The sequence below is a fragment of the Cottoperca gobio genome, chromosome 13, assembly GCF_900634415.1.
Source record: "Cottoperca gobio chromosome 13, fCotGob3.1, whole genome shotgun sequence".
Taxonomy (NCBI): domain Eukaryota; kingdom Metazoa; phylum Chordata; class Actinopteri; order Perciformes; family Bovichtidae; genus Cottoperca; species Cottoperca gobio.
Genome location: NC_041367.1, coordinates 10,552,403 through 10,574,639, shown reverse-complemented (window position 1 = coordinate 10,574,639; position 22,237 = coordinate 10,552,403). Strand labels below are relative to the sequence as shown.

The following is a 22,237-nucleotide window of genomic DNA, read 5'->3' as shown; positions in this document are numbered from 1 at the left end:
TCAGTGTCCGTAGTTACAATAGTTGCCTAGAAACAGTTGTCAACAAAACAGCGAACAGTTGATATCCAAAACATTCTTAAGTAACGATGGACACGAAGTGCAAGTCATGTCAGGTAACAGGTGAAGCTATTTACTAATGCTTTGACATCTTGCAACACAAGTGGTGTGTGACGACCAGCTAGCTAACATAGTTAGCCAACTACCAACGTTAGCATTATGTGGAAAGTTTCCAGTGTCAGCTAGCTTCTCGCAACTTCTACGCTACATATCAGGAAGAAAGTAAATTACTGACAACAACTTCGACTTATCCTGTCAGTCACAAGCTGTCCCAGGAGTTACCGTGCCCAGTGCCTCCTAAGAAATGTCAGTACCTTTCTCCAACACTCACCTGCGGGTCCCGCGAGGATTTGGTACCATCCTGGAGGGTCTGGCCAGAGAAGTCCTGCGAGACCAGCCTGAAGACATTCCTAAATATGCTGCACAGTACTTTGATGCTCTTCTCAAACAAAGAGAAGGTAACTGCAACTTTCTGTATATGTATATACTTTATAAATAATTATGTCGGCAAGTCATACTGACATTCCTATAATTAACTAAATGTACCACATAGTTTTATATGTATTATTTTAAAGGCCAATCTAGGCACAGACATTGCAAATTAGCAATAGCTATAAATGTTGTGTTGTGTGTGTGTGTGTGTGTGTGTGGTGTGTGTGTGTGTGTGTGTGTGTGTGTGTACATTGCATTTGATAATTGTTAGCAATTAACTATGTATATTGTATTTGTTCCTATCAAATAAACATTTAATTAATTAACTAGATCAAAAATAATTGATTGATTGTTTTTGCTTTTAGATAGTGGTGTGGACCCTCCTGAGTGGGCTGCTAAACTGGAAGATCGGTTCTACAACAACCATGCATTCAAGGCTACTGGGGTAATACATCAAAGTCATCACCCTCACAACATCTATTAATCAATCCTCTGCTTATCAATGTTTCTCTATTACACCTGTGTTGTTGTTTTGTTTTGTCACCAACAGCCTAGTCCTGCTAAAGAGCCTGCAACAGAGCTGACCATTTCCAAGTGAGTCTCTCCTTATGTGCTAACAACAGACAAGAAGATCAGCAGGAGAGGGAGAGGATGGACATGAGGGAGAGAATAGAAACAAGTGACAAGCAAAGAAGAAATAAGAATTACATTTACATGTTTAATACTTCCATCTGGAGTTGTGTGGGGTATTCTGTAGATGTGGTTGCTGTTATTCTTTCCAGATTAGAAAAGTGAGAAATACAATTGCATAATCTTATGCGTTATCAAAGCACAATCACTCAACAGCTCCACCTGCATTGTCCCACCTTATGGAAACTGTCGTTTTTAAATGCTTGAAATAATCATACAGTTGTTAAAATAATGTGTTTCGATTTTTTTTGAGCAAAAGTAGTTTATGAACATGACTTTAAAATGAGTACAGAAGGTCGGCTCAGTATTGGAAGTGCTTCCAGGTTGCAGTGAGAAGAAAGGGCAGGACTGAAAGACAAGAGGTCACCAGTTGCAGGAAGACAGTCACAGAGGCAATATTACTTTGTATCGTTTTGAAGAAGCATCACTTACATCAATATAATCACCTATCTCAGTTCCCCATTTCTCACCTTAAGTCTTTCATTTTGATTGGTACTTTTTAGAGAAAAATCATACGAGTCCCAAACTGAAGATGAATCAGCAGAGGCCTCAAATGTTTCCACCATACAAACTAATGACTCTGAAGAGGTTGATTTAACTGAGAGCACAGAAGAATATGAGGAAAAACATGATGATACAGAGAAACGTGTTATTTCGATGGAAAAGGGGCTTTCAGTAGAGGAATCAGTCAACATGCTCCCAGCTGCAGATGTACAGCCAGATGATCTGAGCGGGACAGTGGAGGAGCAAGACAAAACAATAACTACATTTGATCAAGTTGACAGTGCAGCTAATGGAAAAGATAGCATCTCTGCTTCAGACCAAGATATACCTCAGTCTGAGTTAGAGCCCACTGACTTGTTATCATTCAAAGAAATTTCAAATGTAGATGTGTGTGCTCAGGAGTTAGGAATGGAAGAAGAATATGGAGATAATGAGCAAAACACGGCAGTTCGAGATGAAGAGATTGTAGACTCAGAAGAACCCGGGGAGGTATTTCCATATCCTGGGCTGGCTGATGTTGACGTGTGTGCTACGGAGCTTACAGGAACAGAGAGAACAATGGAAGGAGCCACGGCTGAAGATGATGAGGACAGCTCAAAACCCCAACCTGCGGAACATGTTGTACAATCATCATTGTGTCAATCTGAAACCCCTGAGGGCAATCAACAAGAAGCAGAAGATCAGGTAGAAAACACAAAGGATGAGGAAGGAACAGAGTCTGACACTTCTTCTGTGGTAATACTTGAAAGTGTAGCTCGTATAGCGGGTGCTTTTGACAGTAATGCTACACCAAAGAAGGATTCCTTGGTTGAGATTAGCTTTGAAGATGTTCCAGAGGGTCAGCAGATCGAAGAGGTTGAGGAGAAACAGACAGAGGAAGAGGACTCAGTAGATGTCTTACAGACAAACAAATTAGACTGGAAACTGGAGGAAGAGTCGAAAGAGGTTACAGCGGAGGCAACAGTCCAAAATATATCTCACACACAAGACCACGATGAACTTGCAATGTTGGGAGTTGAAAAGGAAGTTAACTCTGAAGGGGAGGAAATGGAAAGTCAGCCTGAGGGATCTCGTATAATGAAGGAGAAGGTGGACACACATTATGCCAATTTAAATGAAAGGCATGATGGTGAGAAGCTCAAAGGTGTTAAAACCATCAGCTCATCACATCAGCCCACCATCGATGAAGAGCGCTCAGAGGATGAAACTGATCATAAAAATGAAGTTAGTGAAAAGACAAGAGAGATAAGTGAATGTGAATTTCCCCAGAAGGAGGAGTCGAAAAAAGAGGCAAAGGACCCTGACGATGAGACGACATACACAGTTGGAGGAGACAAAGAGGACATGCATACAGAAAGTTATAGTGACGGGGAGGATGAAGAAATTGATGGTGGTGGTGCGGAAAATCATTCATCACAAGTTACCCAGTCAAATATATCAACTGCTGCAACAGAGGCTGAGGTGGAAACTTTAGAGGCAAGTTCACAACATCTACCAGAGGAGACCGAGGAGAGTCAGAGAACACCTGTAGAGTCACATCTGGAGGATACGGTGGTAGAAAATCAGGTCACATCCAAAGAGAAAAGTTCACATGTAGAGGAACTTGTGGAAGAAGAAGTTGATTCTGAAACACAAGAGAAGAGTGATGCAATGTGTGAAGAGGGCAGCATCAGCCCCACTCAAAGTGCAGATCGGACAGCTGCAGACCACCAAGCAGAGGACTCCACAGAGCCTGAAGGCAAGAGTGGTGACAAGGTAAAGTTTCTTCTCCATACAGAATGTATGCATCAGGATTTTATCACATTTGTATATACCTTAACATTACAGTTGGACATGTTTTGCAATATAAATAAACAGACCCTGATAGTTTACCATTTATGGTCATCACATCTCCTCCACTTGTCTCAGCAGGCTGAGAATAAATGTTCGCACATTTTCAGACAGAGTGTCTTTAGTCTGCTCTGCTCCCATTCCTGTCTCAGGTAGCCTAAATAAACAAAGCCGTCAAGGACGAGTCTGATCAACAGTGGCCCTAATTTATTTTTTTCACCCCTTTGGACTCTCTAGGGTTAGGTGATTGAACACATCCCCAAAAGAGTTCATTTTCGAGATGGTGGTTGCTCTAAGAAACGTTGAATGTCATCTAGAGGGTCACAATCAAAGTCATGTTAACCGAAATAAGCAGAAACGTTAGTTTTGGTCTCTAAAGGTGCCACAATCTGTGTCTTTGTTCATTTGCGTGCATGTTCGAGATGCTGTTTGAGGCCTTTGCTCATGAAACTGTAATGTGTCTTTGTTAGTGCCACATCTCTCCTCTAAGGCGCCTCCACAGATTAAAACTTGATTCAGTAATCTGTCTTTATCAAAGAGCGACTAGACAACGTGTCTTGTGAATTAAGGCCTTTAACATTTTTACTCTGATTTTTCCGGACCACCGAGGCTCCAAACACACGTCGAGGGGAGTGTGTTAAGGGCTACTAAGGATGTTACCATGGTAACCCCTCACCATCCTGCTCTCTCTTAGTGTCGTCATGGAATTAATAGGAGATGGTGATGCTGATAGTTGCTAGGCACCATCTGTATCAGTAATCTACCTTTAATAGCAGTTTCTGATTAAACAGTAACATGGCACTTTCTGTTTTTCTACATACAGTCCAGTGTTACTCTGTATACTCCTGCTCAGTGGCAGAAGTTACTTCAGCAGATACAAAGCTACCAAACAATTATACAATACACACAGTGAACTCATCTCAGATGCCTTTTTAAATTACATTTCTATGCATTTAACTCACTGTTTACAAATTCCCACAAAGATATTCCTATACTCTTATCACAGCAGGATAATTAATACTGTGCTACATTAATGATTAGACTAATATGCATAGACTAACTATGATGATTGATTATAGTAACTTTACACAGTGGCGATTGTTCCTTCAAATTAACAGTGAATTTATCGATAAAGCAAGTCGGCTTTGTGAAATTAGGCGTGAGGATAACCTAACATATTGTTCGACTGGTTACAAAACCAGCAGGAGAGCGTTAATGTCAGAGATATAACTCAGATAAATGGATGTTTTTCTGTTTCTCTCCCTCTCCGTCTTGTCTCTGAGGCTGGCAGAGGAGTGTGGGCGGCCGTACCAGCTGGGATCAGAGGGATGGAGAGGGTTGTTAGCTCACTCTGCCTCTAATAAATTTACAACACCTCCTAGTGTAAAACATTCCAAGATGCTTATACGATTTTATTTCCACGCTATTAGTAGAATTTAAAAGTCAGCAATTATTGTTTCATGACCATCTGGCTTTTTACATAGTATTTCTATGTTGGTCATCTTTTTTTTTAATTTGTGTAGTTTATTGTTGTAACACTGCAACTTGTGAATTGCACTTCACTGCATGCGGTAGTCACTTTCCTCATTTATATCCAGGCTGTAATAGCTCATCATTTTCACTTAAAGGTGTATAATAGTCCACATATTTAGCCTGTCAGTTACCTTTGTGAAGTATTCAGGCTGTGCTCGCTGAATGTTACTGTGAGCACAGTAGGTCAGAAGCGTTAATGGCACTGAAAAGATGGAACACATGCTGTCATGTTTGTAGGAGGTCTCTCTTTCCCCTCCCTCTTTCTCTCTTCCTCCCTCACTCTGAGCGTGAGCTGGTGTTACTGAACATACAGTGATTGTTAGTAAGAGCCAGTGAGGCATCTGTATTATACCGGAGACTCATTCAAAGAGAGCTTCGCTTTGTCCACATAGAAATCGAGGCATAAAAGTCATACTAGGTCAGCTCACCTGAAGACTGAAGTCGTCTCTGAGAGTGAGACATGGAGTGTCACAATGTAAGTAGAATCTTCAGATTAACTTTTTCTTTTATAGATTCTTTCATATTTAACCACTTAATTACCTATTACTTAATAATCAGTTAATTGGGTAATACAGTTTGTTACTTACTAATTGTATTTACTAGTGTTTGGTTGCCCTGTTTGTTTATTCTTCCTTTTACTCGAGTAAAATACTGTATATTGATGTAATAAAAGTAGTATAATATGTTAACCATTTCAATATGTGTGACACACAGAGGACATTCTGACCACAAAATCTTTAAAGGTTTTTTCTTCATCATTTGATAACATGACATGATATTTGCGTCGGACTATTTCAAATTAATTTTTGTCCGATCTAAGGACCTGAGGCAGTAAAAACAAGAAGACCTCCGACAAGGTGTGTAGCCAGCAAAATCCTGCAGCTGAAAAAAAAAAAAAAAAAACAGAATTCCGGCTGCTCAGTGAGCAGTCAGACAGAGAGGCTAATGAATGCTGGCTGAACAGGTGGGTGGTCACACTCCTACACTGGAGGGGTTTCACTGGAGACATGATGCATTGCTTCACCAAAGCAGTGGGATGACAGTGGGCTCGTTTTGTGCTGCTTTTGTGTGAAATGTCAATCTGTTTCTATACCTCAAAGCAAGGGGTGTAGCATATATGTGTTCCCCACAAAAATTCGAATTGGTGTTTACATAACTTGTCGACAGCTTTGGAGCTATTCCACTGACACTTCATGACAAGCCAGAATTTCTCTCCCGCCCACCCCATGTTTCCTGTGGGACAGTGGATGCTGTACTTTCAGTCACTGAATGAGCTGCTGCTGTTGACGGCAACATTTTAGCTAGGTCGTCCTTTTTCGCAGCCCAGGTTGCAGAGAACAAAGTTATTTTTTCCTTGACAGAAACCTTAACCACACCTACAATCTATTTGAAATAAGAAACAATTAGTTATAAATCAATTATCAAACAGGGAGCAATCTATTACACCAACCTTGTGTCTTACTAAGAAAAAGCAGATGGCTTTATTTTGTGTAATGACCTTATAATCATTGACTGTTTCTTAGTTTAGGAATCAATACGTCCGCTTTATGCGCAATTTTATACCTTAAAAAAATCAAATACAGTAGGCTGACTCAGACATCAGTGTGTTATATGACAAGAGGAGAAGGGGAGAGAAGAAAGAAGGCAAAGTGGGTCAGTGACCTCCTGAGAGCCCCGTTGAAGTCATGTAATAAGGGTGAGCCACTCGTATACACTTAATAAAATATGGTATCGCAATCTGTTGAGGGTAAGATTCTTCCACCAATGTTCCAGAAAAAAAACATGCTCATATGATAATGTAATATGCTACCCTTCTGTGATAGGCTTAAAAAAAACAATCTTCTGGTCCTCTCTGCAGGAGGAGTGCAGCCGGCCCCAGGAGGAGGAGGACATCATGGACATCCCCCTGGATGACCCCGAGGCCAACAGGGCCGCTGCCAAGATCCAGGCTGGCTTCCGTGGGCACATGACCCGTAAGAAGATGAAGCCGGAGGACAAAGCGGAAGGGGAGGAGGTGAGCAGCACTGGGGATGTGCTCAACTGCAGCCAGGGGGACACAGGTCAGTGGTGTAGAACCATGGGGTAAGACTAGGCCACATAATGTCGTTAAAGAGGACATTATGGCTAGTGACTGTAAGGACGGTAACAGCGGCTCCCATCAGTAGGTGACGAAAGGTAAGCGATGGAGAGCAAATAAATTGCTTATTTGACCTTAAACAGACTTAGAGATAAAGAGATTATATACAAGCAATATACGTAGGCATAGTTTCATGTTCTGCAGGTTGTTGGTTGAGCATTAGACTTCTTCAGGTGTCCCATTTTAAAATGTTAGACAGTTTTATAACTATAACCTTTTGCCGAAGCCGAACACGTAGCGCAGCACCACAAACTGATTTATCATTATTCACGCTAGCAGAAGACACCTATAAGAGCCCCTCATGGGTTATCCCAAGTGTGATTAATGTAACATATAACTGAGTGTCTCATTTAATTACCCCCCTAGGGTCTCCAGCACCAGATGATTGAATCTCTCAAATCTTTAATTTGTTAAAGCGGATATAAATGAATGTTGGTGTGCGGTGAAATCGCTAGAGAGGAAAAAAAGATGTTTGTCAGGAGTTCAGTTCACCTTGAAAAGTGACATCCTCACGATGGTAAACATGTTTTCCTAGTTTGTGTTTCATACCTGGACAAGAAAATGCTTTCAGAATTCAGTTTTCAGTCCAGTTTTTTGTTGTTGTTGCTGTTTTTCTCCTGAGGGTGTCTACCGTTTCAACACAAGCGAAGGCTGCACTTAGACGAGATTATGTTTGTCTCCGGAAAGGACAATGCTTAAAGAAAGCACAATCATAATTATAGTATAATATCGTATAACGTTTTACTCAAATCTGGTATTTCTTTCTGAAACATGTTAGGTTCCAGATTCTTTTGAAAAGTAAGATAAAGCTTTAGTTCCCCTCACAATTTCAACTTTTCCTATAAGACAAAGCAACATTCTTCGTCAATGATTCTCCCTAACCCAGTTGCTGCATCCTTATGTAGGAGATGTATTTATAGATCCAGGTGCGTTAGGTACAGTATATTCTTCAGAGGGCCAAGCAGAATTAATGCACCTGTCGGACTGAAATCAGTCCTCCCCTCCCATTGGGGGGGGGGGAGACCCTCTTTTCACAAAAGAAACTGTGTTTTTGAACTTATCAGTTAAGTCATCTCAAGTTCTCAGCATTGCAAAGATACTTAAAGACTTTAAAAAGGTATTCTACAAACTGATATTTGCACAATGGAAAGTTTCACCTCGTTTGAAAAACCTCTTCAAGTAGCAACTCGATATGAAGTTTTCTTCAAAAGGTTTTTTTTATAATATATCCACCCACATGTTAACCTCACAGTTTGTGGTTTATGCATTAGAGACTTTAACCTTGACGACAAGAGCGTATACATAAAAAAAAGAAAAAATGTTTTCAGGCCCTGCGGTCTTTAACTAGGCCTTGCCTGTTTCTGTTTTTAGAGACAGGAGGATCGGGGGCAGTAGAGGGAGCCGACACATCTGTGCCAGAGCAGTGACGCCCCTGTCCTGACCTGGATGAAGACGAAGAGGGGGAAGCAAGGTAGCGAGAGATGGCTGGCGTAAGCCGGCTGTGGCTGGCTTTCAGGCACACCTTTTTACCCCAGGAGTCATTTTATTTTTCAACACAATTTAGTAGAACCCACAGTTTTGAGGGTGTGTTATGTGAATTTTGTGAACTTCTACGCTCTTTCGCTGCTTCTTCAGCAGTCTCATCAGTACGGATGTCTTTCACCCAGAACTTGCAACTCACTGCATGTACTTGTGAAACTTCTGGTAGTGTGCTAGTTTTTAGATTGATGATCTGTGAATGTGAAAATGAATGTCCTCTTAATGCTAAACAGGGCTTCTATTGGACGGATCAGTTCATACCATCTGTGTATAAACCTTGTAGGCATCGGCTTTAGACTTTGTGTATGTAGTGGCTTAAATTATTTGTTGTGTTGCATTGTTTATGATGTGCTTGTATCTTGACTATTCTTTACCTATTTGACTTACTCACAAAAATGATTAAAACATCAAAAGGGAAGTAGCCATGTTTGTTCTATTTATTCGAAGATGCTTATTTCAGATTTCACCTCGATTATCTTTTACATCACTTTAAAAGTAGGTTTTTCTTTGCAAGCATTTTCTATAAATCTGATCTTCCAGAACAATAAGCATGCAGTAATAACACAAAAAACATAATTCTCCCAGATGTGTTTGGTACAGCTTTACTTTATGAGACATTGCTTTGTTGTTGTGTTGGTAGATTTGACGTGTGTTAATTAAATCAGGTGTGTGAAATTCACCGTCAAAGTTTGCAGAGCCGTTATGCTTTAAAACTAGTTGAATAGTACCTTGCTCAACTTTGCTGTAGAATCATGTCTTTACACTAATAAATCCACCTTAAATATACAGTGAAATGTCTGTTTTAAACTTAATAAATTCAGGATTAGTATCTGTTGGTTTCAAACCGTACCTATTTATGTCATCTGTCGCCTCAATCTCTGTTTTTCGATGGTAAAGTTGAGATCTTTGTACATTACAGCAGCCAAAGCTGCTCAGCGTTCTTTTGTTATGCAGCATAAGCGAAGCTGCTAATTGGAGAGAGCAGTTTCCATGCAGCTGAAGTAATGTTAAGTCTCCCGTGTGGCGCTCTTGCATAAGGAATCTCATGAATAATTCATAACATAAAACTGCATTTCTCATTTAACGCCTGCCAATTACACCACACATATTAATTTGGTTTTTACAGATAATAATAGCTATCAAATGTGTCCATTTAAATAATTAAACTGTACACCGTTCCAGAGCCTGGAGGCATTAATCTATAAAAACATCTTATAATGAAGTGCATTGTGCACTTGTTGGATATTTTTTGCAATACTTTTTTTGTGGTCACCTCTATTGCAATAAGGTTGTTTAGATCACAAAAGAACAAAACAATTTGTCTTTCATTTGCCCAGGCAGTCTTGCTCACTTTATGAGAAACAGACTTGAGCATCTTCAGTCTCCCAGTGCTCCCACTCAGCCCACCTACACACATCTGAGCCATACAGCACTCTGCACAAACTCAAACTGCACATGTATTCTCGCATAGGAAAAACACAACCCATACTTTAGTATGCTGATCCCACTCAAGTCGCTCATGCTCTCTCTCGTGCACACATACGCAGGTGTTGTTGATTGTGTCACCAGCTGTACAGATAGGACAACCAACATGAGCCTTGCTCTCAGTGGTTTTGCAAAGCACTTCCTCCTCCGCCACGCTCTCATAAACATCCTCTATGGGTTTTATATGGACCGCTTCTCTCTTTTCTCCTACTCAGTCCCAGTGGTGCCATGGCCAAGCTCTCCTGTCTCTTTAATGACTGTGGGTGAACAATCAATATTCTGCACACCTCCAAACACAGCACAACACCCACTTTGTGCTGTCGATTGATTTCTGAGAGTGAGGGGCAAAAAAAAAAAGCAGCACCTGAAAATGGTGTTGGTTAGGGACTTCATTGATCCTCATGTGAGTACGTGTGAGTTTGTAAAGTGCGTGCCAGCCTTAAACCTGCCACGGTTAAGGTGAGCGTGGACTATTTTAGGAGGAGATTATGTGAAAAATCTGCTTGGTTTTGCTTTTTCTCAGACATCTTGTCAGGAAGAAAAAGATCTTTCTGGTCTCCCGGGTGATAATTAGAGATGAATAAGAAAGAACAAACAGCAGGAGACGCAATTATCTGCTTTCCGGTGGTTATGCCACTGGCCTCTCCATCTTAGGTGATACAGTAATCTTTAATGCCAAGTAGGTTACACAATTTAGCGGTAATGAGAGGATTTTAATGCCACAGCTGCATAAACAACACCTACACATAGATCACCATCTGTTACACTGTAAAGTGAAGGAATCACATTCAGAAGATGTGATATCAGCGTCACATTATGCATTCTGTCACATCTGTATGTGTGAGTCACACAGGACGACCTCAGCGTTTTTGTGGACCAAACTTGATAATGGTTTCTGCCATAACACAACCACGCAAACTGACTGAGACACACAGGCCTGTGCTCCCGCTCTCTTCCTGTATTGAGCAGAAAGAGTCCCCCTTGATTTAGAATGTGTTAGAAGATGAGAGGAGGGTGGTGCTGCTTGCTGCTTTTATGGAGGGCAGAGGTGGAGGGGAGAGGTTAAGCTTTGATGGCCCACTACACAGGAGTCTGAGCCCTGGGAGAGTGGTGATGAACAGCAGCTGTTCCCACATTCCAGCAGATTTCTGTCAACCATGTTTCCTCCTCTGCATAAATCCTCCCTTTGTTGTCAAACAAAATGCTCTATAAAAAATCTAAACAAAGGACTACTTTTCTTAAGTGGGAGAGATGACTATAATGCAATTGACTCATCAATGCATACAAGCCTTAATCACTAAAAGAGAGACAGAAAAATAACATAGAAAGTAACATATGGGGATTTTATACATGGCATCATGTATGATGAAATATAAGGTGACAGTCTACATTACCATAAGATGGTAGATTGGCAGGAGAGAGATCTAAGGCAATACACCTCTAAAATAATTGTGACTTTTGTGACATTGTTTTTAATTGTCAGACCTTTTTTGAGGAGAGATGTTTTTTTGTTTTACCTTTTGACACAAGTGTTGCACTCTTTTTCTTTTCTTTTTTTTTAACGCGTATTGGACATGTAAACGACAAAACAAACAAAAATTGCAAAACTGTAGCGAACAAGTCCTTCAATGTCAAAACATGGTCAATACTGTTGATGGCAGTTTCTCCTGCAGACTGCCTTCTACACCACCCGGAGGACAAAGTAGGTATAACACTTTCTTTTAATTAGTTTCCTTTATTTGTTGCTCTTGTTATTATGTAGCTCTCAGCTCCAGGTATAGTACCATTCATGGATCATGCACCTGACAGGTACTGTAGCAACTTGCAGCAAAATGCTTGGAGGCTGCGTGTGCTTGTGTGTGGGTCAACAACAGGGTCGGTTTGCCAATTGACAAATTGTGCGTTTATTGTGAGGCTCCGGTCCAGAGAGAAGTTTGCACAATGTGACAAAAGTGGGCCAAAGAGGGGGGAAGTGAGTTGTTTCAGAGCTCTAAGTGGGCTCCTCTCAAAGCTGAAGTTTAATAGTTCTTCCCTTGCATAAACTTGCAGAGTAGCTGAACTCAATATTGAATTCAACTCCTTAATGGTTTACTTAGAATGTAAAACAAAAGACGCCCCTTTTTCTTTTACAGGAAGCTTCAAAAGATAACAGGCACTTTAAGATAATAATGGTCTAAAAAAGCAAACACTATTTTCTTTGAGTGTTTTTTTGAAAGGGCAACGTGGAGTTAAAGAGAGTAGCTCATCTACACTATGTCCCTGTCTCTGTCTCTGTCTCACACACACACACACACACACACACACACACACACACACACACACACACACACACACACACACACACACCACATACACAGTTGGCTGTTGTTGGCTGTGACTGGGGTGCTGTGAGGAGAGTGGGGCTCAGTGCGACCAGGCAGAGGCCAGTGTTGCAGGCAGGCAGGCAGTGGAGAGACTGTTGAGCCGCAAAGACGTGCCCAGAGTGGATAAACCATGCTCACTGAGTGGGATAAAGACTCTGCCCAGGACACAAGATGAAGGTGGAGAGGAAGACCTCCTCTAAAGGCGACAGTTTTACTGACATTCCTCCGCTACTGACGCTCTTTGGCCTCCTCCTCCTCCTCTTTACAGGTAAGCTCAAACATTTGTAAGGCTATCCAGAGAATAGTAGATAAAGAATCTCCCTGAGACTGTGCTATCTTTCTGACGGCAACAAAACAAGTGGGCCTTTTATTTAAATTGTTATGTTCTGGCAGATTATTAACAAGCAAAGAAGAACCTGACTGGGTCCATTATCAGTTATTATCATTTCAATGGATCTGTTTTTGTGTGTCACTTTAAAAAAACAAATCAAATCTCAAAGTAAAGTTTATCTGGGTTAAATTAGTCGCTGATGTTTTTTCTTGTTCTTGTGTTTCATGGGCGACGGCTCAATGGATTCGTTCATGGGTGGTGCTCTCTATAGTGCCCCCCATCAGTGGCCACTGTACGAGTAGGTGTGCACGAAGGGGACGTGTAGGTTAAGTGTGATGATATTAAGTTTTGTGCAGAGCTGGTGAACAGGGCAGAGTGTGGGAAGCTTTCTTTTTAAAGAGTTCTTTTTAAGGGTTAAAGCGATCTCATAAGTTTAGTATGTTAAAAAGTGTGTGATTTCTATCACCGTACCAGGGGCCCAGTTACCCGGCAAGGCCAGTTTTGGGTGAATCACTGGATCCAGTGTCTATCTCCAACTTCCCCGGTGACAAAGACTTACTCACTCTCTTTCTCTCTCTGTCTCTTTCTCTCTCTCTCTCTCTCTCGCTCTCTCTCTCGCTCTCTCTTTCTTCCTCTCCCTCTCTCTCTCTCCTTCTCTAACACTCTCTCTCTTCCTATCCCCTCTCTCTTCCTATCCCTCTCTCTTCCTCTCCCTCTCTCTCTTCCTCTCTCTCTCTCTCTCTCTCTCTCTCTCTCTCTCTCTCTCTCTCTCTCTCTCTCTCTCTCTCTCTCTCTCTCTCCCTCTCTAACACTCTCTCACTCTTTTCAAGGGAGGAAACTAGTTCCAACAATCATGCCCTTTGTCTTATTGCCTTGGCAACCCCTGTCAGGCGGACCAAATGGTTACTACGGCAATGAGGCGATGCCCTGCTAACTGCCTCACAGCAAAGAATAGTGAACAGTGCAGACTCTCTCTCTCCTCCCTCTCTTCTAGGTTGATCTTTCCATCACTGAGGCCCTAACAGTAGGATGCCCCTCACAGGCCCGCAGCCAATGTTTAGACCTCCATGTGTCCGGCCTCAGCTGAGTTATAGAAACCTCCACTGTGAACATAATAGCTTTGCTGTGTTTGGTTTCCAAGACAGGGCTCTTCTATAAAGGATAAAATGTGACTTACACTATAATACTTTATCCCTGTATCCCTACGGGAGATGGAGGATAATTGGGGAACACAAATCAAAATTAGAGTATTACTTGTTCACTAGGAGGGCTCATGAGGAATTCCTGGGGGGAGTTTCTGAGAAACAGATCAGTGATTAGTACAGAGCAACGTGCGTGCATCTGCGTTTGTTTGCGTGCGTAGCATACAGTCAGCTGACTAATGGCTGTTATTCATCAACCAAGAAAAAAAACATTTTGGGCAAAGTCCTAAAGAGTGAGAGCCCTTTGTGACAACCTCAAGGTATAAAAAGAAAAAATGTACTTGAGCTGCTCCTCTTATGAAATAAATAATTTCATCCATATAGTTTTAAACATTATTTTTTTTGCTTTTACTAATCTGAACTATTAAAAGTCAGTAAGGTGGAATGGATTTTACAGGAAAGATGATGATTTTTTTCCACGCTTGCTGTTTTAGACCCTCTTGCATCTTAGCATTGTGTCGTGGGTTTAGTGATCTTGTCAAAACATTACAAGCAAAGTAAATCAGTAATTAAAATAAGATTGACTTGTAAAATTATAGCTGCATCGACGTGTCAGATGTATTGTAATGTTGTAAGTGTGTACAATGTGTTTTGCAGATAAAACACTGCAATGAACAAGGGACTACATAAATCAAATAAATTGAGTAAAAAGTACAAATGTTTAATATATAATAAACAGTGATCGAATTAGTTAGGTGGAATTATTACTATTAAGTCTAAAACAAAAAGGAGATAAGTTAATATTGTGCTAACACTGAGTAAATGTACTTTGTTATTGTACATGGCCATTGTATCCATGCTCATTTGCTGCTCTGATGTCTCATTCATGTTTTGTTTGTTCTTGTAGTAATAGTAGTAATTAGTGTAGCAGTAATTAGTGTGTTATTGCATAAGTCCTCCATTGTTTCACTGTGTGTGAATAGTTTTGTCTAATCTCTGCTTGCTGGTGGAGCATCAATATCTGCAAACTTACTCTGTGTCCCCCCAGCAGTCCCCCTTAGTATCTGTGTATTCCTCTCTATCTGCTCCTCAGTTTAGGACCTCACTACCTTCTCTTTGCCTTTTTCTCCAGGTGAGGTGTCAGCGGTGAATGTGACCAGCCAAACCCAGGTGGTGAGGGGCTCGGTGGGAAAAGAGGCCCTCTTGTCAGTCAGCTACTCCAGCAGCAGCTCGGACAAGCCTGTGATTAAGTGGCAGCTAAAGAGGGACAAAGAGAAACCTATCACTGTTGTGCAGTCCATAGGAACAGACATCATAGGGAACCTGAGGCCGGAGTATCGCAATCGTATCCTGGTGTTTGAGAATGGGTCACTGCTGCTTCACAACCTGCAGCTGTCAGACGAAGGGGCGTACGAAGTCGAGATCTCCATCACAGATGACACCTTCACTGGAGAACGCTACATTTCGCTCACTGTGGATGGTATGCAGTATGACCTTCCTTTTAAAGAGCTGGCTTCTCTCAATATATGTGCAATCAGAGCAGGGCACTGGTGAGGAGTTATGAGCTAAAAGAAAATCAATACAAGTTGAAAATACATGATCTTGCCCCAGAGAGTGTACTGGAGTTTGGTTTTTCAGAACACGATACAGAGTGATTCACAGTGTTGGTGGTGTTGTTTTCAGACACTAACCGGGATTCCACTTGTTATGTTCTTATATAACTCGAGGTCAACCACCCTCTCATATCTTTGAATATTCAATCTCAAGCCCCCTGTGTGTCTTTGTCCTGTCGTCCCTCCTCAGTCCCCGTGTCCAAACCTTACATCCAGATGATGGCCTCGTCTGTCCTGGAGTACAGCGAGCACTTTAACCTCCACTGTTCCCACGATAACGGCACAAAGCCCATCTACGGTTGGCAGAAGGGAGGCAAGGTGCTGACCAATGACACACGTCTGATACTTTCACATGACCAAAAGGTGCTGACCATCTCACGCGTTGGGATGTCAGATGATGACATTTACGCCTGCACAGTGGAGAACCCCATCAGCAGCACGAAGAGCATGCCTGTCAAGCTCACTGTCTACAGTAGGTGGCATGTTACACCGGTAGGATCTCAAGTTGTTTACAATAAGGATGAAGAGATGATGGTATAGTAACATCGAATGGGAAGAATTCAGATCCTTTACTAAGTAGAAGTGGCAACTACTTTACTACAAGTAAAAGAACCGTATTCAAAATTGTACTCAAGTAAAAGTATTATCAGAAAATAATTACTTAAAGTGTCAAATGACATGCAGATTGACCTTGTCAGTGTTATATCTCATAATATTGAGTTAGTGTTACTGAAACAATAAACTGTAAGCAGCATTTTAATGTTGCAGCTGGTTGAGGTGGACCTAATGTCCTACATTGTAGACATTAAGTTGGGAAGGTTAGGGTATTTAATGAGATAATAATGGGTTTTGTAAAGAGAAAGCTTAATCTGCGAAATAACTAGTAGCTAAAGCTGTCAGATAAATGTAGTGGAGTAAAAAGAACAATAATTCCCTCTGAAATGTAGTGTAGTATCAAGTTAAGTAGCTCAAACTTGTACTTAAAAACAGTACAAAAATTCAATATTATATTCCAACATTGGTGTGTAGGCCTAACAAATACAAACAAATACAAACAAATACAGAAATCATTATGGAAACAAAAAAATGTTTAGCTTGTTGTTCAACAACTACTCATTTTCAGTAGACCGCAGGACCAATTATCATCTCATGCTAACCCGTTCACATGCACGCCTGTCTCTCGAACAATGTTGTTTACAACAAGTGCAAATCCGGGCTGAGAGTGCAGCAGAGTTGGCCCAGAGCGGCTGTTACTGGGCGCCAGCATAGGGCCACATGTCGGGCTGAGAGAGAGGGAGAGGCAGTCTAAGCCAATGAATAGGCAGTTATTTATGAGGAGGGAGCAGAAAAAGAGGCAGGTGGAGAGAACGTTTTGCCTCAGTGGAACTCAGTAATCCTGACTTCATTATTGCTGTACCATGATGTGTTGCATGAAGAGACAGCTACAGGCCCTCAAACGGCACTCTATTCCCTCTGCTTGCAAGTCTAAAAGTGACTAACCTAATGTGCTACTTCACTGCACAGTATTCATGCCAGCACACTCAAAAGACTTGGCAAGCATGTAACAAATAAATAAATAAATGTTCCATATCCTGGCCATGTTTCATGTTAAGAAAGAAAAAAGGATGTTCTAAATGAACAAAAAATGTCTCCATGAAGATACGCTTTCATCTGCAAACTTGACTTTTCCACTGACAAAAGGGAAACATAGGAATATATTAATAGAGGTTTTGCATACAATATATTTGTAAAGCAGGTCAAGCTTTGAAGTTATATGTGAAACAAAAGTACAATTTAGTAGTTTGGTGAAAGGGAAACTACATTGCCCTGCTGCTATTGACACAAACCTCTCCATCTTTCTTTCTTTCTTTCTTTCTTTGTGTCCTTGTATACCTCTGTGTATCACTCTGGTTTAGGACGGAGCTCGCTATACATCATCCTGTCCACCGGGGGCATATTCCTCCTAATCACCCTGGTGACAGTGTGTGCCTGTTGGAAACCATCCAAGTGAGAACTACTCATTCTTCTCCGTCCTCTTTTCCCTCCTCTCTCTCTCTCTCTCTCTCTCTCTCTCTCTCTCTCTCTCTCTCTCTCTCTCTCTCTCTCTCTCTTTCTGTCCCCCCTCTCTTTCTTCCTCTCTCTCTCGTTGGCTTTGATATTGCACTTGAGGATGTGACTAGAATCTTAAGTAGCTCAAAAGTCTCATTATACTGTGAACATTTTGTGAACAAGTAATAAACACAGTGACCTGTAGCCTGTGTGAACTACCATTTAAGCACCAAGGTTTAGATGTTTTTTAAATGTGTTTTTTCCTGCCGTAGAAAGAAGCATCAACCCATCCCCCAAAGAGCGCCCATCTATTTGGAGCAGAGTGAAAATGGCCATGATGGTGAGCAACACTTTTATATTTGTTTTTATATTGTAATTAACCTTTAAAATGACACTTAATAATGATTTGATTTGCACAGTGGAAAGTTATTTAGTCAGCCGAATTACATTAGATACTTTATTATTGCCAACAGTGTTGGTGGTAATGTTTTTATTGCAGCATGGTAGCCAAGTTCCAGTTGCATTAATTAACTTGCAGCAGCTTCATATGCAAAGCACTGTATTTTTCTGACTGTATTATAGAATCACAGTGTATTACTAGAAATAAGTGTGCAGTTCATTGCTGTATTCTTGTAAATGTACAACACCAATCCCCTATGTCATTCAATACTAAAGTTTTATACGTATGTTTTGCAGTTGATGTTGTTCCAAAACCAACTACACTTGGTCGAAGGAGTCCAATGCCTCTTTATGTCCTCAATGAAGATGTAAGTCACTCACAGCACTCACAGCAATTTTTGTATTTTCATACTTCTTGTAAATATATTTTTATTTTACTTTATAATAGTTCTTACAATAGTTTATTATAAAATATTCACCTTATTAAATTTGTATCTCTTACTATGTTTATGTATGCACCATTATACACCAAAGCAAATTCCTTGTGTGTGTAAACCGAATTCTGATTCTGATGTGTGTCTTCATCTTGTTTCAGGAGACTCTGGAGCGTTTGGAAGAATGTTCTGGCAATGTTGTCGCCCAATCAGAAATAATCATCCCTACTGCCTATGCTCCAGTCCTTCCCACCTCCTCCAATAGATCTGAGCGGCCCGTCTGGTCTGCTCCACGCAGATACCCACGCAGCCCCTCTCCACTGGCACAGCCTCTCCCACAACCCCTTCCAGGTCCTCCCCTACGCCCTATCCGCTCCCCTGCTCACTCCCCATCTTCATCTCCACGCAGTTTCAGCCCGATAAGAAAAGTCCGTGCACCAGTAGGCATCCCAACCAGCCACCTCCCTGTAGAGGCAGAGTGTCAAGACCCTTGTGTCACACACATGACTCAATGTCCATCACCGCATTGACAACTGCTTGGATGTATGTTTTCATTCTGTGATATGTAAAGTACATGTGTAGTTAGTTGGTCTCCTGTTGCACCCTGCTACGAGGGTAATGGATTCGATGCACTAGGATAAGAAATGAGTTCACTTTCAGCTAACTCTTTGTCTTCATATGCCATTATTTATCATGTATTTCTCTATGGCTATGCACAATGTTTCTGTAGTCTTTTGATGATATCCTGTCATATGAAAAATGATATTCTGTCCACCAGCAGTGTGTATGATGCTGAGACAGTAAAGATTTTCCAACTCTGGTATATATTTTGCTTCTTGATGAATTATACATTTTCCTTGGAACTTTTGATAAGAACCTGTATGTAAGTAAGTTAATAGTTTTGGGTTTGGACGTTTTGTTTTTTTGTTTTTTAACAATTAAACCACAAAGTGTATTCTTATTCAACATTAGGTCACTGTATAACTTAAGGTAATAAAAAATGTTTAAATAGTTTGTAGTTTGTCATCAATTTTGTAACATTCCCCACCACAAGTCAGCTAAAAGAAACATTAATTTACAGTATAATTTGTATTATATTTGTATCAGTGTTTCCACAAAGTAGAATACTGAGTAAAATACCTTCTCTTGTCTTTGTGAGGGAGCTCAATGTGATCTGCCATGCTTGAGTACGAGCGTAATTCCTTTCTAGTCCATTAGATGTCGCCCACACATTTCTTTAAATACTGCTTTTCAAGGTGCACTTGTCAGGAAAAGATTTACTCGTAATTTAACTATTTTAATCCATAAAATGTAGCGGTTGACGTATAACATTTTGGAGTATATTGTGCACAGTTATGATTTATGCTTTGCATGGCTTACTACTGTTTTGCCCTTTTGCTTTACCTAAAGACGTCATTCCTGAACTGCTTGATTTATGGCAAAGTGCCTCTTCCTCTTACATTTCTTGATATTACTTGAAAATCAGGATTAAGCAGAGCTTGAACCCATAGCTCTCTCAAAGTCATAAACTGCAACAGGAAAAAGACCTCTCACATATTGATGCATCAGTGTTATCAGTATTAATGTATTATTGATTTCATACTTTAAGTACATTTAGCTGATAATGCTTCTGTTAAGTATTTTGAATGCAGAACTTTTTAAATGAACGTATTAATCTTTTAATTTAAGATCAAAACACTTCTTACACAACTTCTGTTGAAGGATCCTGCTCTGTTGCTCTCAGTAACGTGAATTTTTCCTTTTCCAAATGTAAGGTCTAAAGTTTGACAGTGCTGTGATGTTTGGGTTTACAAAAATAAAATGACCATGAAAATAAATTAAATTAAATTAAATGCATCAAGACAGGTCATTGTCTCCTCCACTTCCTAAGTATGGGCTAAAAACCGAATTTGAAGTATTTGAATTGCTCAATGTAATACTTGCATTGAACAACTGAACCAGAATAGCTTCATTTCAAATAGGATGTATTCATTTGGAACTGAATTCCCAAAAACTTGAGACCTATATCTGCAAGGCATGCTTTCTCCCCGAAAGGCTACTTTGGGTTAGCGCTTATTCTTGCTTTGTAAATAAACTGCCTATTTATTACTTTTAAACGTGTCTGGTTTCCCGACTTTGTCTCAGCATTTGAGCCGAGCTGTGACAAAAACAGATTGCTCCCTGCGCGCGGGCCGCAAGGCAGACAATAAAATGTCTAACAGTGTTGTGAGGTAGTAGCTTGTGAAAGAGTGTACTAATGCACACAAACACACGCACACAAAGTGGCCTGGTCCGCCACTATTATCAGGATAATGTGTTCCTTTCAGAGGTCCAGCTGGACGTCTTTTGTCCTGAAGATCTGCATGATTTTATTTAGCGCTTTTATCCTGAAATGTATCTTCCGTTACTGAAGGTGCGATGAGTCTTGTGACTAAATAAGCAAATCAGATCCGCCTGTTTGGATCTGTGCTTTGCCGCCTTTGTTCTATTTGAAACACAATTTATTCCTTGGCACACTGATTCATGAATACACATACTGCATCACGGGCACACACAAGCACAGATGAGTCAGCACACAAACATGTGCATAATCATTCTCGGCTTACAGTAAGTGGAAAGATAAATCTTCTAAAACAATGAAGGTGATGCATTTTTATTGAGCTTGGAAATTTCTTTTAATGGTACATTTTTACATATCACACAGTCTACATATCCCCTTATGCTTCACCTGCAGCGTGGACTGAGGAGCCTGGAAGCTTCCAGGCAGTAATTAGACTCTGGAGAGCAGGGTCACATCCGTGTGCGTAGACCATGTGTGTATGTGGCTTATGTAGCTGTAAACCGTGGGGAGTAGATGGCCTTTGAGTTGAATACAGATGATGTATGATGCTCTCCATCTCTAATTAATAACCTCTTCCTACTGCCTGGTCGAGTCTTGTCACTAATGTCCTTGTTCACACCAGCCTGTTGATGTGAAATTCACAGTACAGGAGAGTTACTTATCTTTTTTAAGGTTAATGGACAAAAGAGGGTGGCGATGATGTAATGGGCTGATTGTACGCCTTTGAAACAGAACACCAGAAGGCCGAGAGTTCAATATTAGCAAGGTACTTAACCCTGAGTGGCTCCAGGAGGACTGTCCCTGTAGTTAGTTCACTGTAAGTCGCTCTGGATAAGAGTGTCTGCTAAATGACCTGTAATGTTATAAAGAGAAGTAAAGAGAGTCCTCCCAGTGTCTCCTCTGATCCACAGTCTTTCCTCACTGTCACATTTTGCCTGACATTCTCACAACTTGTAACACTTCATATTTACTTAATATACCATATCATTTACTTTTACTCAATCTATTTAATTTTGTCATTCTGTTTTTCTATATTACAATTGTACAATTGCTACTTCTGTCTACTTCTGTCACACATACTGTCTGTTTGTCATGCAGTGGTGAAAACCAAGTACTGTACTTAAGTACAAGCTTTAGTTACTTGTACTTTACTTGAGTATTTCCACAGAGGCACTTTTTACTCCACTGCATTTATTGCTATAGTTACTTGTTACTTTTCAGATTATACTTTAAAACATTTAAAACATAAGGATATAAAATGCAATGCATTGCTAAATATGAAACCAGTGGTTCCTAATCCTTTTTGACTTGTAGCACCCTACAAAAAGCAGAATTGGATCCTCTTTATCATGTTTCAG

The 22,237-nt window shown here is 40.6% G+C and overlaps 2 protein-coding genes across 3 annotated transcripts; both read left to right on the top strand.

Annotated features, from left to right (window-relative positions):
• The first annotated feature begins 18 nt into the window (after positions 1-18).
• nrgnb (neurogranin (protein kinase C substrate, RC3) b) lies at positions 19-9,140 on the top strand. Of its 2 annotated transcripts, none has more exons than XM_029446562.1 (6): positions 19-515; positions 855-934; positions 1,040-1,083; positions 1,683-3,438; positions 6,905-7,060; positions 8,555-9,140. In XM_029446562.1, the coding sequence occupies exons 1-6, from the start codon at positions 362-364 to the stop codon at positions 8,576-8,578; spliced, it is 2,214 nt and encodes a 737-aa protein (XP_029302422.1). In that variant the 5' UTR covers positions 19-361; the 3' UTR covers positions 8,579-9,140. The 2 variants fall into 2 exon arrangements, with proteins under 2 accessions (XP_029302422.1, XP_029302421.1); XM_029446561.1 differs by having other exon boundaries at positions 6,905-7,106.
• A 3,436-nt stretch (positions 9,141-12,576) lies between these two features.
• Positions 12,577-19,552, top strand: hepacama (hepatic and glial cell adhesion molecule a). Its single transcript, XM_029445642.1, has 7 exons — positions 12,577-12,838; positions 15,176-15,523; positions 15,847-16,128; positions 17,573-17,663; positions 17,978-18,045; positions 18,402-18,472; positions 18,700-19,552. The coding sequence occupies exons 1-7, from the start codon at positions 12,742-12,744 to the stop codon at positions 19,066-19,068; spliced, it is 1,326 nt and encodes a 441-aa protein (XP_029301502.1). The 5' UTR covers positions 12,577-12,741; the 3' UTR covers positions 19,069-19,552.
• The last annotated feature ends 2,685 nt before the right edge of the window (positions 19,553-22,237 follow it).

What these genes read in the sequence shown, in the direction of transcription:
- hepacama (XM_029445642.1), top strand. Translation starts at nt 12,742, where the DNA reads ATGAAGGTGGAGAGGAAGACCTCCTCTAAAGGCGACAGTTTTACTGAC. An exon ending in GCCTGTTGGAAACCATCCAA is followed by an intron (nt 17,664 to 17,977) that starts GTGAGAACTACT and finishes TTCCTGCCGTAG; the next exon opens with AAAGAAGCATCAACCCATCC. An exon ending in GAGTGAAAATGGCCATGATG is followed by an intron (nt 18,046 to 18,401) that starts GTGAGCAACACT and finishes TATGTTTTGCAG; the next exon opens with TTGATGTTGTTCCAAAACCA.
- nrgnb (XM_029446561.1), top strand. Translation starts at nt 362, where the DNA reads ATGTCAGTACCTTTCTCCAACACTCACCTGCGGGTCCCGCGAGGATTT. An exon ending in ACAGAGCTGACCATTTCCAA is followed by an intron (nt 1,084 to 1,682) that starts GTGAGTCTCTCC and finishes GGTACTTTTTAG; the next exon opens with AGAAAAATCATACGAGTCCC. An exon ending in CTGCAGCCAGGGGGACACAG is followed by an intron (nt 7,107 to 8,554) that starts GTCAGTGGTGTA and finishes TTCTGTTTTTAG; the next exon opens with AGACAGGAGGATCGGGGGCA.